Source organism: Tetrahymena thermophila (assembly GCF_000189635.1).
Source record: "Tetrahymena thermophila SB210 genomic scaffold scf_8254551, whole genome shotgun sequence".
Classification (NCBI taxonomy): domain Eukaryota; phylum Ciliophora; class Oligohymenophorea; order Hymenostomatida; family Tetrahymenidae; genus Tetrahymena; species Tetrahymena thermophila.
This window is the reverse complement of record NW_002476322.1, coordinates 673761-690725: the sequence shown is the minus strand read 5'-3', so window position 1 is coordinate 690725 and position 16965 is coordinate 673761. Positions and strand designations below refer to the sequence as shown.

General features: G+C 23.0%; 5 protein-coding genes across 5 annotated transcripts; 3 read left to right on the top strand and 2 right to left on the bottom strand. All coding sequences in view use genetic code 6, as the record gives it.

Annotated features, from left to right (window-relative positions):
- Window positions 1-11: 11 nt before the first annotated feature.
- TTHERM_000310869 (methyltransferase) lies at window positions 12-1186 on the top strand (the record flags this gene model as incomplete). The annotated part of the gene is made up of 2 exons (XM_012798898.1): window positions 12-720; window positions 828-1186. 2 exons carry the CDS (start codon window positions 12-14, stop codon window positions 1184-1186), a joined length of 1068 nt encoding a protein of 355 aa, XP_012654352.1.
- Window positions 1187-2651: 1465 nt separating this feature from the next.
- On the top strand, window positions 2652-3677 carry TTHERM_000310868 (HCaRG protein). The gene is made up of 4 exons (XM_012798897.1): window positions 2652-2768; window positions 2884-3045; window positions 3163-3327; window positions 3382-3677. Exons 1-4 carry the CDS (start codon window positions 2709-2711, stop codon window positions 3571-3573), a joined length of 579 nt encoding a protein of 192 aa, XP_012654351.1. The 5' UTR covers window positions 2652-2708; the 3' UTR covers window positions 3574-3677.
- A 379-nt stretch (window positions 3678-4056) lies between these two features.
- On the top strand, window positions 4057-5064 carry TTHERM_00310820 (carrier protein; the record flags this gene model as incomplete). Its single annotated transcript, XM_001021154.2, has 1 exon — window positions 4057-5064. One exon carries the CDS (start codon window positions 4057-4059, stop codon window positions 5062-5064), a length of 1008 nt encoding a protein of 335 aa, XP_001021154.2.
- A 1140-nt stretch (window positions 5065-6204) lies between these two features.
- TTHERM_00310810 (calpain family cysteine protease) lies at window positions 6205-10812 on the bottom strand (the record flags this gene model as incomplete). The annotated part of the gene is made up of 1 exon (XM_001021153.2): window positions 6205-10812. One exon carries the CDS (start codon window positions 10810-10812, stop codon window positions 6205-6207), a length of 4608 nt encoding a protein of 1535 aa, XP_001021153.2.
- Window positions 10813-14987: 4175 nt separating this feature from the next.
- On the bottom strand, window positions 14988-15512 carry TTHERM_000310809 (hypothetical protein; the record flags this gene model as incomplete). The annotated part of the gene is made up of 1 exon (XM_012798896.1): window positions 14988-15512. One exon carries the CDS (start codon window positions 15510-15512, stop codon window positions 14988-14990), a length of 525 nt encoding a protein of 174 aa, XP_012654350.1.
- Between the last annotated feature and the right edge of the window lie 1453 nt (window positions 15513-16965).

Below are 16965 nucleotides of genomic sequence, written 5' to 3'. Positions count from 1 at the left end.
TCCCTTCTTAGATGCTTCATGTTTAAATATAGATATTAAAAATGTAATTTACGCTTCAGTTTTATGAGTCAAATATATTTAAAAAGTTTACATGTTAATTTTCACTTTAAAAAAATAACAATTTTCAATTATTTTTTTTTCAATAATTTTAATTTAATATTTTTATGAATATCATGAATATTTAAGATAAAGTAGAACAAACAACCATATAGCAATCCTAACCTAAAACAAAAAAACTATGGGGTAAGCTTAAAAATTTTCTTTTAAAGAAAGATGAGTTTAACCTAAAAGAGCAGCTTTACCTCAACATCTTTCCTCAACTGCTTTTAGAAAACGATATAATATAATATAATTTGGGAAAAGATAATCTATAGGTTTTTATTTAAAAGCAAAGAGCTGCCATAAGCTTAGAATAAATAAAAAAGTATAATGAAGCTAAAGTTGACAGTACTGGAGTTTCACTTTGGCCTGCAGAAGAATTATTAGCATATTATTGCATTAGGAATTTTGAGCAATTTAAGAATATGAAAAGAATAGCTGAATATGGCGCAGGATATTCTGGATTAGCAGGATTAGCCTTATCAAAATATTTGTTATAAAACACATAAGATGATTCAAATTTTTACATTGATATTTCTGATGGTAACGAAGAATGTGCTTTTTTACTCTAAAAAAATATCGAATTAAATTATCCCGTTAAAGATTTTAGTTAGCCTTTAAGTAAGCATAAATATTTAATAATTTTAATAAAATTACAATTGTTAATTCATAAAATTATTTAAAAAATTATATCTATCTTTGCTAATAAAGTTTTTTGCATAAAACAGAGTTTATTAGCTCAAGATAATATATTTGGGATGAAAACGGAATTGAATTAGAAGAAAAAGATAAATTTGATTGTATTATAATAGCAGATTGCTTGTTCTTTAGAAATTTTCATCAGGCTTTAATTAAGACACTTTTAAATAATATGTCTAAAAGTGATGGATATTGCATAATTATTGCACCTTCAAGAGGTGGAACTTTATAAGAATTCATTTAGAAATGTTAAGGTTAACTTAATGTTGAATAATTTTAGTTTGAAGACGAAACATATAAAAATATAAGTTCAAAATGTAAAAATAGTTCTGAATACAACTAAGATACTCACGAATATTTTTTCTTAAAATTATAGCACATTAAATGAAATAAAATAAATAAATAAATAATTTATATTTTAGTTTTATTTTATTTTAGGAATCTTATTATAATTGTTTATAATCTAATACAACATGATGCTAAGAAATATCTTTACTTAAAGCTGTAGATTACATGTGAAATAGAATTAATTAATAAAATTATAATTTATATATTGGTTTAAAAAAATTTGAACAAAACTTACAAATAATTTTATTTAAATTAGGATATTGCTAAAGTTTATTGTAAATCCCTCATAGTCTAGCTGGTTAGGATACAAGGTTCTCACCCTTGAGACCCGGGTTCAAGTCCCGGTGGGGGAGTTATTTTTTTAAATCCTAAAATTAACCAAAAATAAACTATAATTTGATTAATTTTTTTAAATTATCAGAATAATTTTATTCAACTTTTTAATCGATAATAAATTGATTTAATTTACATTTGATTAATTTTATTCTTTTTTACTAAATTTTACAATAGTTAAACACACCCATTATTTTATTATGAACATTAAATATCTAACATAATACACATTTATTTGGTTAATTATTTTATAATTCATAAAGATGAATTCATTTTGTAAATTGATGTTTGTTATTAAAATTTATTAAATTATAAATTTCCTGTATAATAGGTTCTAAACTTATTGTAAATCCCTCATAGTCTAGCTGGTTAGGATACAAGGTTCTCACCCTTGAGACCCGGGTTCAAGTCCCGGTGGGGGAGTTATTTTTTATATTCAGAAAATAATAATAAAGATATTTTATCAATTTAATAATATTTGCTTGCTTATATATATTATAATTAATTAATTTTTAAATAAAATCAGATTTGAGCATTTATCTAACGTTGAATATATATATATAAATAAACCTAAAATATATTTTAGTTGAGAATATGGAGATATAAATTATTTTTTTAAGAAGAAAGATGGAATTTTTAAGCTATTGTGTTTTTAATTTTATTTTAAATAAAGATAAGTAAATTGCTTATTGATAAGTAGTAAGAAAATAAATTTATTTATTTATTTATAAATTTCCTAGATTATTTCTCTTAAAGCTATTGTAAATCCCTCATAGTCTAGCTGGTTAGGATACAAGGTTCTCACCCTTGAGACCCGGGTTCAAGTCCCGGTGGGGGAGTTTTTTATAATTATCTTTTAATAAATATCAATCAAAAATAATTTATTTAAAATTAATTTTCAAATAACTCAAATTTAAATGTAATCCCTCATAGTCTAGCTGGTTAGGATACAAGGTTCTCACCCTTGAGACCCGGGTTCAAGTCCCGGTGGGGGAGTTTTTTTACCATTATATGAATTTGAGAAAAAGTTTTTTATCAAATTAGATATGAAATTAGAATTGTTAACAAATTAGAAATTTTTTTTTTTGATTGATTGATTAGCGAATTAAGCATAATATGTAAAAGAATATCCAAGTATCATGTTTTATTTCTTATGATCAAAGATATAATTTGCTTTATAATTAATTAAATAGTTTTTGATATTAAAGTAAGGTGTAAAGATTTTAAGCATGAATATTATTAAACCAACCATTTTCACTTTATTTGAAAGTGATGATAAGTTTTAGCAAGTAAATAATTTATTAATTGAATTTTAGTGTATTCATTAATTGTTGTTATTTACACTATTGCTTTTTAGCTTTAGTTAGTAGTCATATTTATTTGTTTTAATTTTAATAATTTTAGTTTGTTTAAGATATCATAAGTGAGTTTGTAATGGATAAGAAAAAACCATTAGTTCTTAAGTATGAAGAAATACAAAATTATTCTCAAGTGCTAGAAACACACAAGTTTTTATAAGATTTAGGAAATGTTATTATAGATAATACAATTAATTCAGCTAAAAATGTAATTGATTAATAGACATTTAACAAAACATTTAGATAAATAATCTGAAATTATGAATTTTTTAAGTTGTTATGCAAATTATTTTGATTAAAATGTTTTTGAATATTAAAAAAATAGCTTAAAAAGTTGATTTTAAAATGCGATTTAGGAATTACTGAATAAAGAGTGAACATTTTAGCAGAAATATTATATTATAATATATAATCAATTCAAAAGTAGTCAATATAAAGATAAATAGCCTTAAACTAGCTTGTGTTAGTTGATTTTAATTGGAATATAAATGTAAAATATAACAACTAAATAATTTTTTATAAATGATTTCTTTTATTTAAATAGGTAAGCATTGCAGCAGATAACCTATCAAGAACTTAAATTCCTTTACTAGTACTCCAACTCATTCTAAAGAGATATGGTAGTGAAAAGGAATAAAGAGTTAATCTAGAGTTCTCTAAAGAAGAATTAGAGGCATTTTTGAAAAAATTAAATAAACTAAAAAATGATATATTTAATTTAGATATTTAGCAATGAGAATTAGATTTATTTTTATTCTTTGTAAAAATTATATTTGCATTAAAAAAGTATTCAGTTTTTTAGAAAACTTTTAAATTATAAATTCAGAAAAAAATATTTGTTGAGTTAGTTAATAGTCCTAATTAAATTAAAATAATATGACATTATTTAAAAAATAAGTCTAAAAAAATTTTAAAAATAAAACTCATTTTCTGATTTTTTTGATGTTGAAGTATTTTATTTTTTTCAATTAATTTCAGTAAATATTCGAAGAGTCTGTAATAAAAATAATAGCAATCAGTACTTAATGAGAATTTATTAAAGAATTATAAATATTTTTTTGTTATTTTAGTTTATAGTTGTTAAAAATAATTTAAAATAGAAATTTCTTTTGCTTAAATGAAATCTTTATGTTTATTAGAAATTAGTTTATTATTAATTATCACTTAATTTATTCTTATTTAATAATTTCTTTCTATTTGTGTATTAAGATATAAGGATATGAATTATAGCCACTTTGACTTATCTGAAAAAGGAATTATTAGAAGGGTAGGTATAATTGCATTTGCTTCAGCTGTAGGAGAAGCTTTAGCCTATCCTTTCGATAGATTGAAGGTTAGAGAAATAGCTCGCTAAACATTTACAACTAAATCTATTTTCAAAGAAACTAAAGTTATTTATGAAGATATCTTGAAAGCAGAAAAATCATTTGGTGTATTTTACGGATTAAGAGCTGGTATTGATAGGATTCTTTCTTAAAATTTAGTTAGATTTTTTGTGTTTGATTTTTTAGTCGGTCGTCCTCTTTAACCTTACTCGCAAATAAGTGATTTCTAGCTCTACGTGTCTGCTATAGCAGCTTAATCTATGAGTTTTTTAATATAGCAACCTTCTAATATTCTAAAAATTAAAATTTAATGTGAACCTTTAGGTGTAGATTATACTAAATATGAAAGTTATTAAGAAAAATATCGCAAAATAAGTTAGTATCACAAGGGAAAATCTACCATTTTTATGGGAACTGGAATCAGAAGTGGATTGATTCTCTAAAATAGCATAGCAGTATCAGAAATATTTATATTTTTTAAATTTTTAAGATACTTCTACGAAGAAACTGAAATTAAAAGCGATGGGTTTAAGGTATGCACAAGTGCATTATTAACAAGTTTAATTACAACTTCTGTCACTCATCCTCTTGATTTTATTTATCACAGATACTGTATAAGAGCTCTATAAGCTTCAGAAATACCTTCTATAAATAAATACATACAATAACTTATAAAAGAAGATATGGGTATATTTACTCTCTACAAAGGTATTGTACCTTCTCTAATAAGAAACTCTATTTTTACTCTAACTACCTTTTCTCTTTGGAATTACTTCACAACTGTAAGAAGACATGAAGCTTTATATAATTATTATAGTCGTAAATATGAAGAAAAGTTAATGAAATCTGATTCTCATCATAATTATGAAATGACAGGTGGAAGAAAAAATGTTAGGGATTGATGAAAAATCACAGCAATAAAAAATGATTTAATTTTATATTAAATAAATATGGAAACAATTTATTTTAATTGATTGATAAAACTGATTAAAAAATGAGACATAATATTTAGATTATAACTAATTTTATTTCTTTATTTATATGTGATGGTCTTATGAGAGTTTATATATAAATAAACTGCAGATATTTTTAGATAACTAACTAACTAACTATCTATCATAAAATTTTATTTATAAGTAAGTAAAAATATTTTCAAAATATTTTAATTATTTAGCCCTAAAATTTTGTAAAAATTTTTTTGAACATTTTATAAAAATGTTAATTAATGAGAATATATATTGTATCTATAATTTTATTAATTTCAACCTAATCATAAATTTAAATAAAGAAATGATGATTTACATACAATACAACTAAAAATGAAATTTAATTTAATTTAAACACAGACATAGTTATTTCAATCTTCTAATATGAAATCACTTTGAGTATTTAATCTTTATATATCTAAACTGTTCATTTTACTTAATATACTTTTTTTGTATATTTATTTTAAATTCATAGATTAGTCTGGATTTGATGATATCGTTTAATTATCTGATGAAATGATTTCTTATTTCTAATCTTCTTCATTTACTGTAGAATAAATTGTATTTTATTCTAGCAATTTGAAATTTTTTGGGGAAACGTTTTTGCTATTAGCTTAAGATGAAAAACTATAGCTTTAAATAGAATTAGATAAATTTTATTTTTTTTTACTTTCTAAATTTTTACTATCATCTTTTGTATTATAAAATTAATTTGAAATAAACTTTTATAGGTCTGAATTTTAGTTATTTATAGAAAATATATTAAAAGTTGCGTTTTTTTATCTATTTTAATTAAAAAAATATGATTTTCTTTTTTTTTAAATGCTTTAAGGAATGCATTATTAGCTTAAATTATGAAAATGTTAAATATCAATAAATTATTAACTTTCTTCTGGAATACTTTATTCTATAACAGATTTTTCGTTCGGATTATATGTAACTTTTAAAATAAAAGATTTTACAACATAACCTGTATAATCATAAATTCTGATTAAAACCTCTTCCATATCTTCTACGCTTGGAGTACCCTCTATCAAAATAACTCCATACTTTTAGTCAAGGTTAATCCAAGTAGGAAGACGAATATTTTTACCGACTCCATAAATCTTATATTCCAAGTTAAATAGAGAACAAAATTTATTAAATAAGCTTGGAGCATTTTGTTTTTTGAATGCCTAAATTTATTTAATTTAATGCTAATGCATGAATTGACTCACCTTATGCCAAATAAAATATACTAGGAAGTTTAGAAGTTAGACCATAAGCATCTGAAAATAAGCAATCTTTTATTAAATACATATTTACTCCTGTTTTATATTTAATAAGAGATAAAACAAGTGAATCAAAATCCTTTACTTCTTTATGTGCAGATGGAGGAAGAATTTTAAGAATTACAAACAAATCAATTAATTCTTCTACTTTAATGTTTAAGTTAGAAAATATTTCTTAGCTTTTGGATTCTTAGTAGTAAGTGGAAGAGTCAAAATCTATAAATGCTCTATACCAATATTTTTTTTATTTACTGAAATATTTTATTGCACATTCCTTAATGGTTTCATAAATTTTTAGAGACCTCTTATCTAATTACAACAAACGCCTAGATATATTCGATTTTATTGCTTTATGTATTCTAGAATGCCAATCTTTTAGTTCCTTAATAGCTTCTTCTTCTTTTTTATGGTTATTTGTAAATAAGGAAATTAAATTATAATCTAAAATGTCTTGAATAACTTATTCCATACAGACACTTCCATATTTTTTCAAATATTTTTTTTCTATGATTTGACTTGGTATGTGATTCGGAAATGATGATAATACTCTTATCATTTTATCGAGATCAGCCTTTGGTATTAATTTAGATACTTTAAGTACTCTTTTAACAGAATTCATTTAAACATTGGTTTGGAAAATTAATTTATTTAATGATCTATCTGTTTCTGAAGACTAAGTTTGGGTTTAGTCATCAAGCACAAATTCTGATTTTAAATTATTTAAATTCTAATTTTTTTCATTTTGATTGACTTTTTTGAAGAGTTTGTCAACAATTAAGATCGAGTCTTTCAAAATATCTCCCATCAAAATTATTTTCATTTTAAATTGCTATCCAATATAAGCATTTTCATCTTCAAAACGAGTTTTATTTTTGTATATAATGTTCCATATTTTTGCTCTCTTATTATAAATACCTAAGATGGCTATTATAGGACCTAATATTTAAACTACAAAATTAAAAATGTAAAGAAATGGAATTCCATATGCCTTTAATACAAAATAATCTTCAATGGCTGTGTAACTATCATTAGCAATTATTTTAAATCTAAAAATTGAATTAAAATCTTTTGATGGAATAGTTCCAAAGTAGCTTAATCTTGTGTCGCCTTAAGACTGAAGCCAAAACTCTGGAGATAAGTCTTGGTAAGTATTAGAGGAGGGGTTTAAAAGTTATATTTTGTAAATTATTTGCTAAGTATCATTAACTACAAAGGTGTTTTATGCAAATATTAGTGTTATTTAAGACTAAATATCAACAATAGAATCTGTGTACTACTTTTCTACTTATTACTATAAAGGGTTCTAAACTTAAATTTATTATTTAAGCACAATTAAGGGGCATTCTGAAATGTTTACTTCTAAAACATAAGGATAGTTATAATTATCTATTAGTTACAATTGCACTTTCATTTCAGGCATCATCACAGTGGTATTTGCAAATATAATTTATTTTTGGAGAACTCCATTTATATTTGAGAGAGAACCTTCTAATTTAATTTAATCTCCACTTTAAGAAAATGATGTGATCACACCTGGGTAGTTCATAGTCACAAATTTACCAATTTTTTAATCTACCTGTAAATAACAACTTAACAAAGAAGTGGATAGACTCTAAACATAATTACTTCTATTTGTAAAGTTAAGAGAAAGTGAAGGTTCTACAAAGTAAACAATAGGATTGATATAATAGGAAAGTATTAATGTTTACAGTACTTTTTGTTCTAACTATTCAATGAATAATGTTAAATTTTAAATACTGCTACTTGATTGAAGTCTCTCAAAACTATTAATAAAATCGTTGCTAAATTTAAAGGGTTTGGTGGAGTCAAAGAAATCTGTTATACTTAATTTTGAATCAAGGTAATTTTGATCAACTAAATAATTTAGAATTAAATTTGCTTATGCTTCATCTGTAGAAACAATATCCTTCATGTCTTGTAGATTATATTAAAATTGAGTTATTTAAAGTGGTATAACTGTTTTAATTAATAGCATATTTTAATTGATCCCTTATCTGATACTACCAAGAGCTGATTTATCAATATTCATTGTTAGAGTTTAGGAATTCAAATCGTATTACATATAAAATGGTAAAGGAGCAACTTAACCATTTAAGTACTGAAATACCTAAACAATACGCTCATCTTCATTTTGAGGGTAGAGTATCACAAAATTTAATTATACCTATTGACCAACTTAAAAAACATAATTCGACTGCCCTTCTTGCATTTTATACTGAGAAATAGATTGATTTCCTGTAAGCTAATCTATGTTAACAATGTTAAATTCAGTGTGGATATAGACCTAGCTTTACAATGGTAATGTTATAATTCCTTAAGAGTTTGTTATAAAAACATAATTTTCATCTGAAGTTGTACAAATAGCAACAGAAAATTACTTATCTCTCAAATAAGTAGCTATTAAAGTTGGATTTGTTTTATCTTAAATATCCACCAAAGTGAGCATTCCAATATCCTAAGATCCTATAAGAATATATTTATCTTCCTTAATTGGAATACCTAATTAAGTCCATCCTGAGAGTTTTATCCTTGATAAAATTTGTATTTTAGGCAAGGTAGTCAAATCTAAAATTGCGAACCCTCTCATTCCATCCATTAAGTAGCCATATTTAGACGAAGTCTTAGATAGAACTATACTCTCAGCTCCTAAAGTCTCAAGATAATCAGATAAATAAATATTTTATTTATTAGTGCAATCCAAAATATATATTCCATAATTTCTACAGCAAGCAATTATATAGTTATTGTCATCAGTTATAGCACCACCTCCAGTTTCACCTTACATAAAGTCAGGACTTTAATAATAATAGACTAAGGATATATTAAACGGGTTTGTCATATTGAAGAGCATTATTCCAATTTGATAGGTTTGAATAGCATATGATCTGTCTTTGCTAAAAATAAACTGTTCTGCCATATTAAATGTATCAACAGAGAAAGAAGAAACCTCCTTAGGATTAGTTAAAGATATATCTGGATCATTAGCTGTTGGTGCTATAGAAAATACTGTTATTAGCTTTTTAGAGTAGAGGGAAGGAATAAATAATAAGTTATTTTTTGCATCAAAACTCATCGAATCAGATTCTATATCTAAGTGAGTTGCATACTAAATTTAAAGATTTAGAGGATTGTTGTAAAATGGTATCATATATGTCCCGCTGTAATCGAAAGAGCCCATCAAATATTAATTAGTTGGATCAGTGTAGCATCTCCATTTATAAATTCCTTCCATTTATTTTTGTAAAGCTTGGTGAGTATTAAATATGTTGGGAAAATTATTATTTAAATTGGGAATCGATTATTTAAATGTTTGTAAACTCAAAGAATTAGCATAATATAAAAATTTTTCATCACCAGATAAAACAGCTGAGTTTGAAAGACCATCAATTGAGATCTGTTAAAAAAACTAAATATTTTCTCTTTGGCTGATATCAAATATGAGAATTCCTATTGATCTAACTCCTACAAAGATAAAGTTATTGTCATTAGAAATAAGTATTATCGTACAAACAGGATTTATGTATTAAAATGGCCAGTAAGCTTTAAAAGTTAATTGAATTGGATAATTAGAAGAATTTGCAGCTAGTGTTTAAGAGTTATCAGCATAAAAAATACCAAACCAATTTTCAATTTCATAAATATATCTGTTGTCGTTGGTTACAACTAATGACCATGTTTTTCTATATCCATTACCATAAGCAGCTTTTATGAAATGTGCTTATCTTGGTTAAGAATTAGAAATAAAATTTAACCTCAAAACTACAATACCTTCAATATCACAACTAAGATACACCCATTAAGCATCACTCGAAACCCATATTGCAGTTATCTGAACAGATTAAGTCTAGTAAATATCCAGAATTCTTAAATTGTATATATCGCTTGAATCATACACTGCAATATATCCAAGTAGACCTGATACGAAGATAAGATTTTATGTTTCAAAGTATACTATTTCAATAATCTCTGATTTAAATGGCGCGCTCGAAACAAATTAGTAATTTTACATTTTATCTAGAGGGATAGAAGCTCCTGGATATGCAAAAACTGATAATATTGAGTTAAATCCTAAGACTAGAATTTTTCCATTTCTGCTAACATCAAATTAGCTTACAAATTATTATTAAAAATTTTATTATAAAAGTTTAGTACCTCCTTCTTTATCTAATACTATTAAACCTCCGAAACCTGACGAAAAATAGACTGCTTAAACATCTCTGGGTACTTTGACTATTTAAGAAGTTCCTTCATTAGGAGAGAGAGTATAGTGATTTACATAAAATGGAGAGTAGAGTATATTTATCTTGGTGCTTTGAGCATTCAATTATCCTAAAACGTTAGCAATAAATATAGCATAAATTTAAAAAAACATTAGTAAATAACTGATTTTTTAATTTACTTTTCAGAAAAGAGATTATATTTTTTTTGTTAATTTATAATTATTATTTATTTAAACAAACTATTATTTTAAAAATAAATTAAGATAATTATATTTACCCAAAAACCATACAATAATTATAATTGATTAATAGTACTCTATTCTTAGAAATTTTTCAATATTGGGTAATTAAACTAAAAGAATAAAGAAAGAAAGAAAAAGGAAATATAAATTATAAGATTGACTAAAATAAAGTTAAAAGTGAAAATATATAAAAACTTCAACATTCATACTATATAGCATAAACCTTCAAACTATGAGGTTAACTTAATTAATGAAAACAATAAATAATGATGGGAATACTTACTCATTAAACAGAAATTTTTACTTTTAGGGATTTTTTATTGTAGGGTCAGGATGTGTAATATATTTTTTGTTTTTTTTTAACTGGGTAAGGGTTCCTGTTTCACTATATCTTAAATATTTGTAAACATAATAATTTAGATTAATAATGAATTTATTTATGAATTAAAACATACATTTAATTTCTGTTAAATTGGAATTAAGGACATGGGTAGGGGATAGCCTAGCTTAGTAAATTAAAAAATTTAGTTAATTAATAAATTTTAGCCATAAATTAATAAAGATTAAGACACAGAATGTAATTGTATAAATAAAAAGTCCTAATTAAATTTGCTTAACACCTTAAAATTGATTTTTCTTGAATTTTAATTTTCTTAACAAATAATTTTTGTTAAATAATAGGAGGAGTATTATTATTTATGATAACACTACTTACTGAATGCATAAAATATCATATAACTAAATATATTCTTATTCATCTTTAGTAGATGTAAAAACTAGGATAGCTAATTAAATTTATTTATTAATTCCTTTAATGTTAAATTTAATTACTTTCTTCAGCTTCCCATCCAAAATGATCTCACATTTATTAGGGATCTACTTTAGAATTAAATGTCTCATTTTATTTCCACTATTCACATTAGCTTTCTAATCCAAACACTAGGTGTTATACTTATCAAGAGAAATTAGTATGTATCATTTTTAATAGTTATGAAATTGCTTGAGTTTCATTTGTATTGTTTTAAAATTCGAATCTACTCAATATTTAAATTTTAAAGGCTAGCTATACTTTACTAATTATTGACCCAGTATTCAATCTTTGAATTTTTTAAGTACTGATATATACCAATCTGTGAATTAATACATAAAAGAATTTGTAAATTATTAAATTGTAGATAATTCAAAGCTAACTAACTAAAACCTTAATTTAGTAAATTTAGTTTGTTTCTTAAATATTGTAATTAAATATTTGAAAGAAGCTCCTTTTTAGAAAGTAGTTAGTGATAGAGTAAAAATATCAAATTATGAGCATAAATAAAGTAAAAATCATTATAGAAAAAGAGTATTTTTGAGAATATTTGTTTGAGAAACCGCTTTCTTTTTTTTTTGAAATCTTAAATTAGGATGAAGCTAAAAACTACCCAATTCGTATTTTTTTTAAGAAAGAATTGTATTAAAACTAAACTATCTATTAGCTTTTATTTATCTCAAAGTTTTAGAAAAACCAAAATTTGATTTATTTTAAATAAAATATATAATAAAAGTTAGAATCAAAAGTTAACAATTTGAATTTATCTTCTCTTTTACTCATAACAAAATAATAAATAGGAAAAAATAGCAATATCATCAATAAATAAAATAATTCCATAATTATTATACTTAAATATAAAATTTTATGAGCTTTTTATTTATTAATATGAAGTAGTGCTAGATAATTTTTCAATTTGTAAGCTATCATTACCATCATGTTAAAGTAGTATTCAAGGAGAAATGTCTAAGAATTTTAATTATTTGTTAAGGTTTATTACCATAATTAAAGAGCGGCGTTAATTAGTGAATAGCTGATTATTTTAGTTTAAATAAAATTTAAAAAAAAGTAATAAAGAAAAACTAATAAAGTAAATTTTTATTTTTTAGAAAAAAATACTTTAATTTCCTCTTTAAGCATACATTTTTCAAATCATTTTTTAGCATATTATCAATAAAATAAGTGATAAATTAACTAAGTTATATATAGCTATAATCTCCTTCCTATGTTTCTCGAAACATTAATGTCTTATTATTAGTGTATATTAGGTATTCCATGCATTTATAAAATGAGTACTTATTATTTTTATCTAATCACCTGTGAATGTTAGTATTTCATAACCTTTGTTCATATAATTTCAATATCGCTCATACTTTAAAAAAAAATTTTTTTACCTATCGCAATATCTTTGAAGTAGTACAATTCATTTTTAAAATAATATAACAAATTTAAATAGAGATCAACGTAAATTGCAACTAAAAGGAGATCTAAAGAGAGTTCTAAACATTTAGCATACTTGATTTGGACGAACTACAATCATTTTGTAACCTTTTCACTCAAAAGTTTTCTTTTAATAAATAACTTATTCTAAAATTCAGTTTTTCATCTCTCTTAATGTGTTCAGACTCTGAAATCCCTAAACCTGATATATTTTTCAATAAAAATACCTATTTTTTCTTTAACCTCTTTCACCATCTTTATCATATTTTATATTTTTGTTTTAGCTATTATTTATAATACTTTCTCATTTTTGAATTTTTTTTCTATTAAGCTATTTGTTAGTTTGAATTTTTAATAAAATGGATTTGTAAATTATCTCTATATTGTTATTAATTTGTTGTTAAATTAAAGTATAGCTAACAGAGTCAGTTTATTTAAAGTGGTTACAATAAAAATAATTTTTTTTTTTTTTGAATTATGAATGCTATGGATTAACTATCTAAGCTTTCTAAGATTATTTGTCAAGAATCCTATTATTTATAAATGAAAAATACTGCTGTTTTAAATTCAAGAAGTATTTTATTATGTTCAATTTTTGGTATAGATAAATAAATGCCTTTATTTTTAATAATTTTTTTTATAACATGTAAATATTAATAAATACATTCAATTTCTATTGAATTTTTTAATTTTAGATTTTAAAAAAAAAATTATTAAAACAAGGGAAAAGAATTATTTCAAAAGCTTTTATTAATGAGAATGTATATTGTATTTTAATTTTATTAATTTTATCCTAAACATAAATTTACAAAGAATTTTAATTTTCTATGTTATTAAAAAAGTAATTATGATTTATATATAAAACAATTAAAAATGGAATTTAATTTAATTTAAACAAAAAGATAATTATTTCAATCTTCTATTATGAAATCGCTTTGAGTATTTAATTTTTATATATCTACATTGTTCATTTTGCTTAATAAATTTTTTTTGTATTTTTTTTTTAAATTCACAGATTAATCTGAAATTAATGATGATATTTTATTATCTTATTAATTTATTTCTTATTATTAATATTCTTCATCTATTGTTGTAAAAATTGTATTTTAATCTAGCAATTTGAAGCTTTTTGGGCTAATATTTTTGCTATTAGTTTAAGATGAAAAACTATATCTTTAAATGGAATTAAATAAATTTAATTTTTGTTAGTTTTTACTCTCATCTTTTATATTATTAAATTAATTTAAAACCTATTTTTGTATATCTAAATTTTAGTTATTTATAGAAAATATATTAAAAGTTGCGTTTTTTTATCTATTTTCACTAAAAAAAAATTATTTATTATTTTTAATAATGCTTTGCGCAATTTATTATTCGCTTAAATTTTTGAATGTTTGTAAACTCAAAGAATTAGCATAATATAAAAATTTTTCATCACCAGATAAAGCAGCTGAATTTGAAAGACCATCAATTGAGATCTGTTAAAAAAACTAAATATTTTCTCTTTGGCTGATATCAAATATGAGAATTCCTATTGATCTAATTCCTACAAAGATAAAGTTATTGTCATTAGAAATAAATATTATCGTACAAACAGGATTTATGTATTAAAATGGCCAGTAAGCTTTAAAAGTTAATTGAATTGGATAATTAGAAGAATTTGCAGCTAGTGTTTAAGAGTTATCAGCATAAAAAATACCAAACCAATTTTCAATTTCATAAATATATCTGTTGTCATTGGTTACAACTAATGACCATGTTTTTCTATATCCATTACCATAAGCTGCTTTTGTGAAATTTGCTTATCTTGGTTAAGAATTAGAAATAAAATTTAACCTCAAAACTACAATACCTTCAATATCACAACTAAGATACACCCATTAAGCATCACTCGAAACCTATATCGAAGTTATCTGAACAGATTAAGTATTGTATATATCTAGAATTCTTAAATTGTATATATCGCTTGAATCATACACTGCAATATATCAGAGTAGACCAGATACAAAGATTAGATTTTATGTTTCAAAATATACTATTTCAATAATCTCTGATTTAAATGGCGCGCTTGAAGCAAATTAATAGTTTTACATGTTTTCTAAAGTGATAGAAGCTCCTGGATATGCAAATACTGATAATGTTGAGTTAAATCCTAAGACTAGAATATTTCCATTTGCGCTAACATCAAATTAGCTTATAAACTGTTATTAAAAACTTTACTATAAAAGCTTAGTACCTCCTTATTAATCTAATACTATTAGACCTCCAAAACCTGACGAAAAATAGACTGCCTAAACATTTTTGGGTACTTTTACTATTTAAGAAGTTCCTTCATTTGGTGAGAGAGTATAGTAATTTACATAAAATGGAGAGTATAATAAATTTATTTTGGGATTTTGAGCTTTCGATTCTCCTAAAATGTTAGTAATAAATAGAGCATAAATTAAAACAAACATTGATAAATAATTGATTTTTTAATTTACTTTTCAGGACAAAGATTATATTTTTTTTGTTAATTAATTATTATTATTATTATTTATTTATTTAAGGAATCTAATTTATTAAAAATAAATTAAGATAATTATAGTTACTCAAATACCATACAATAATAATAATTTGTTAATGATACTCTATAATTAGAAAGTATTTCAATATATTAGATAATTAAACCAAAATAATAATGAAAGAAAGAGAAAGAAAATATAAGCTAATAAAATAAAGTTAATTAAGAAAATTTATAAAAAATTCAATAATCATATGATATAGCTTAAATCTTCAAATAATATATTTAATAAAACAGTAATTATTTTGTAAAAATTTTATTTTGATTGTTAGACAAAAGACATGGAATTTTTTTTTTTAAACTGGCCTATTGCTTATATTTCTCTATATATATCTTAGATATTTGTAAATTAAAAAATTTAGATAAATAATCAATTTATTTATAAAGGAAATTATGTATTTATTTTCTATTAAATTTTAATTAAGAATCAGGGTAAGGGTAAGGGAGAGTCTAATTTAGTAAATTATAAAATTTAGCTTTATTAATAAATTTTTTCCATAAAATAATAAAGATTAAGACAAAAAGTGAAATTATATACATAAGAGTCCTAATTAAATTTGCTTAATGCATTGAAATTGATTTTTTCTTTAATTTTTATTTTCTTCTCAAATAATTGTTGTTAAATAATAGGAAGAGTATCATTAGATATGATAACTATACTAAATGCAGGATAAATCAAATAACTAAATGTATTCTTATTCATCTTTTGTGGATGTAAAAACTAGGTATTAATAATTAAATTTATTCATTAATTCGTTTAATATTAAAATCAATACTTACTTTCTTCAGCTTCCCATCCAAAATGTTCTCACATTTATTAGGAACTACTTTAAGATTAAACCTCTCATTCATTTCCACCTTTCCAATTAGCTTTCTAATCCAAATGCTAGCTACAATTTTTATCAAGTAGAAATTAGTATGTATTCTTTTTAATAGTTATCAAATAGACTTATTTTACTCTTGAGTTTCATTTCTATCTTTTAAAAATTCGAATGAACTAAATATATAAATCTTAGGTCTAGCTATCCTTTACTAAAGTTATTGACCCAGTATTTTAATCTTTGAATTTTTTAAGTACTGATATATTCCAACTTGTTAATTGATTTATAAAAGAATTTACAAACATTTAAATTGTAGATAATTTTAAGCTAAATAAGCCTTAATTTAATAAATTTAGTTTATCTCTTAAATATTCAAATTAAATATTTGAAAGAAGTTCTTTGGTGCGATAGAGTAAATATTTCAAATTATG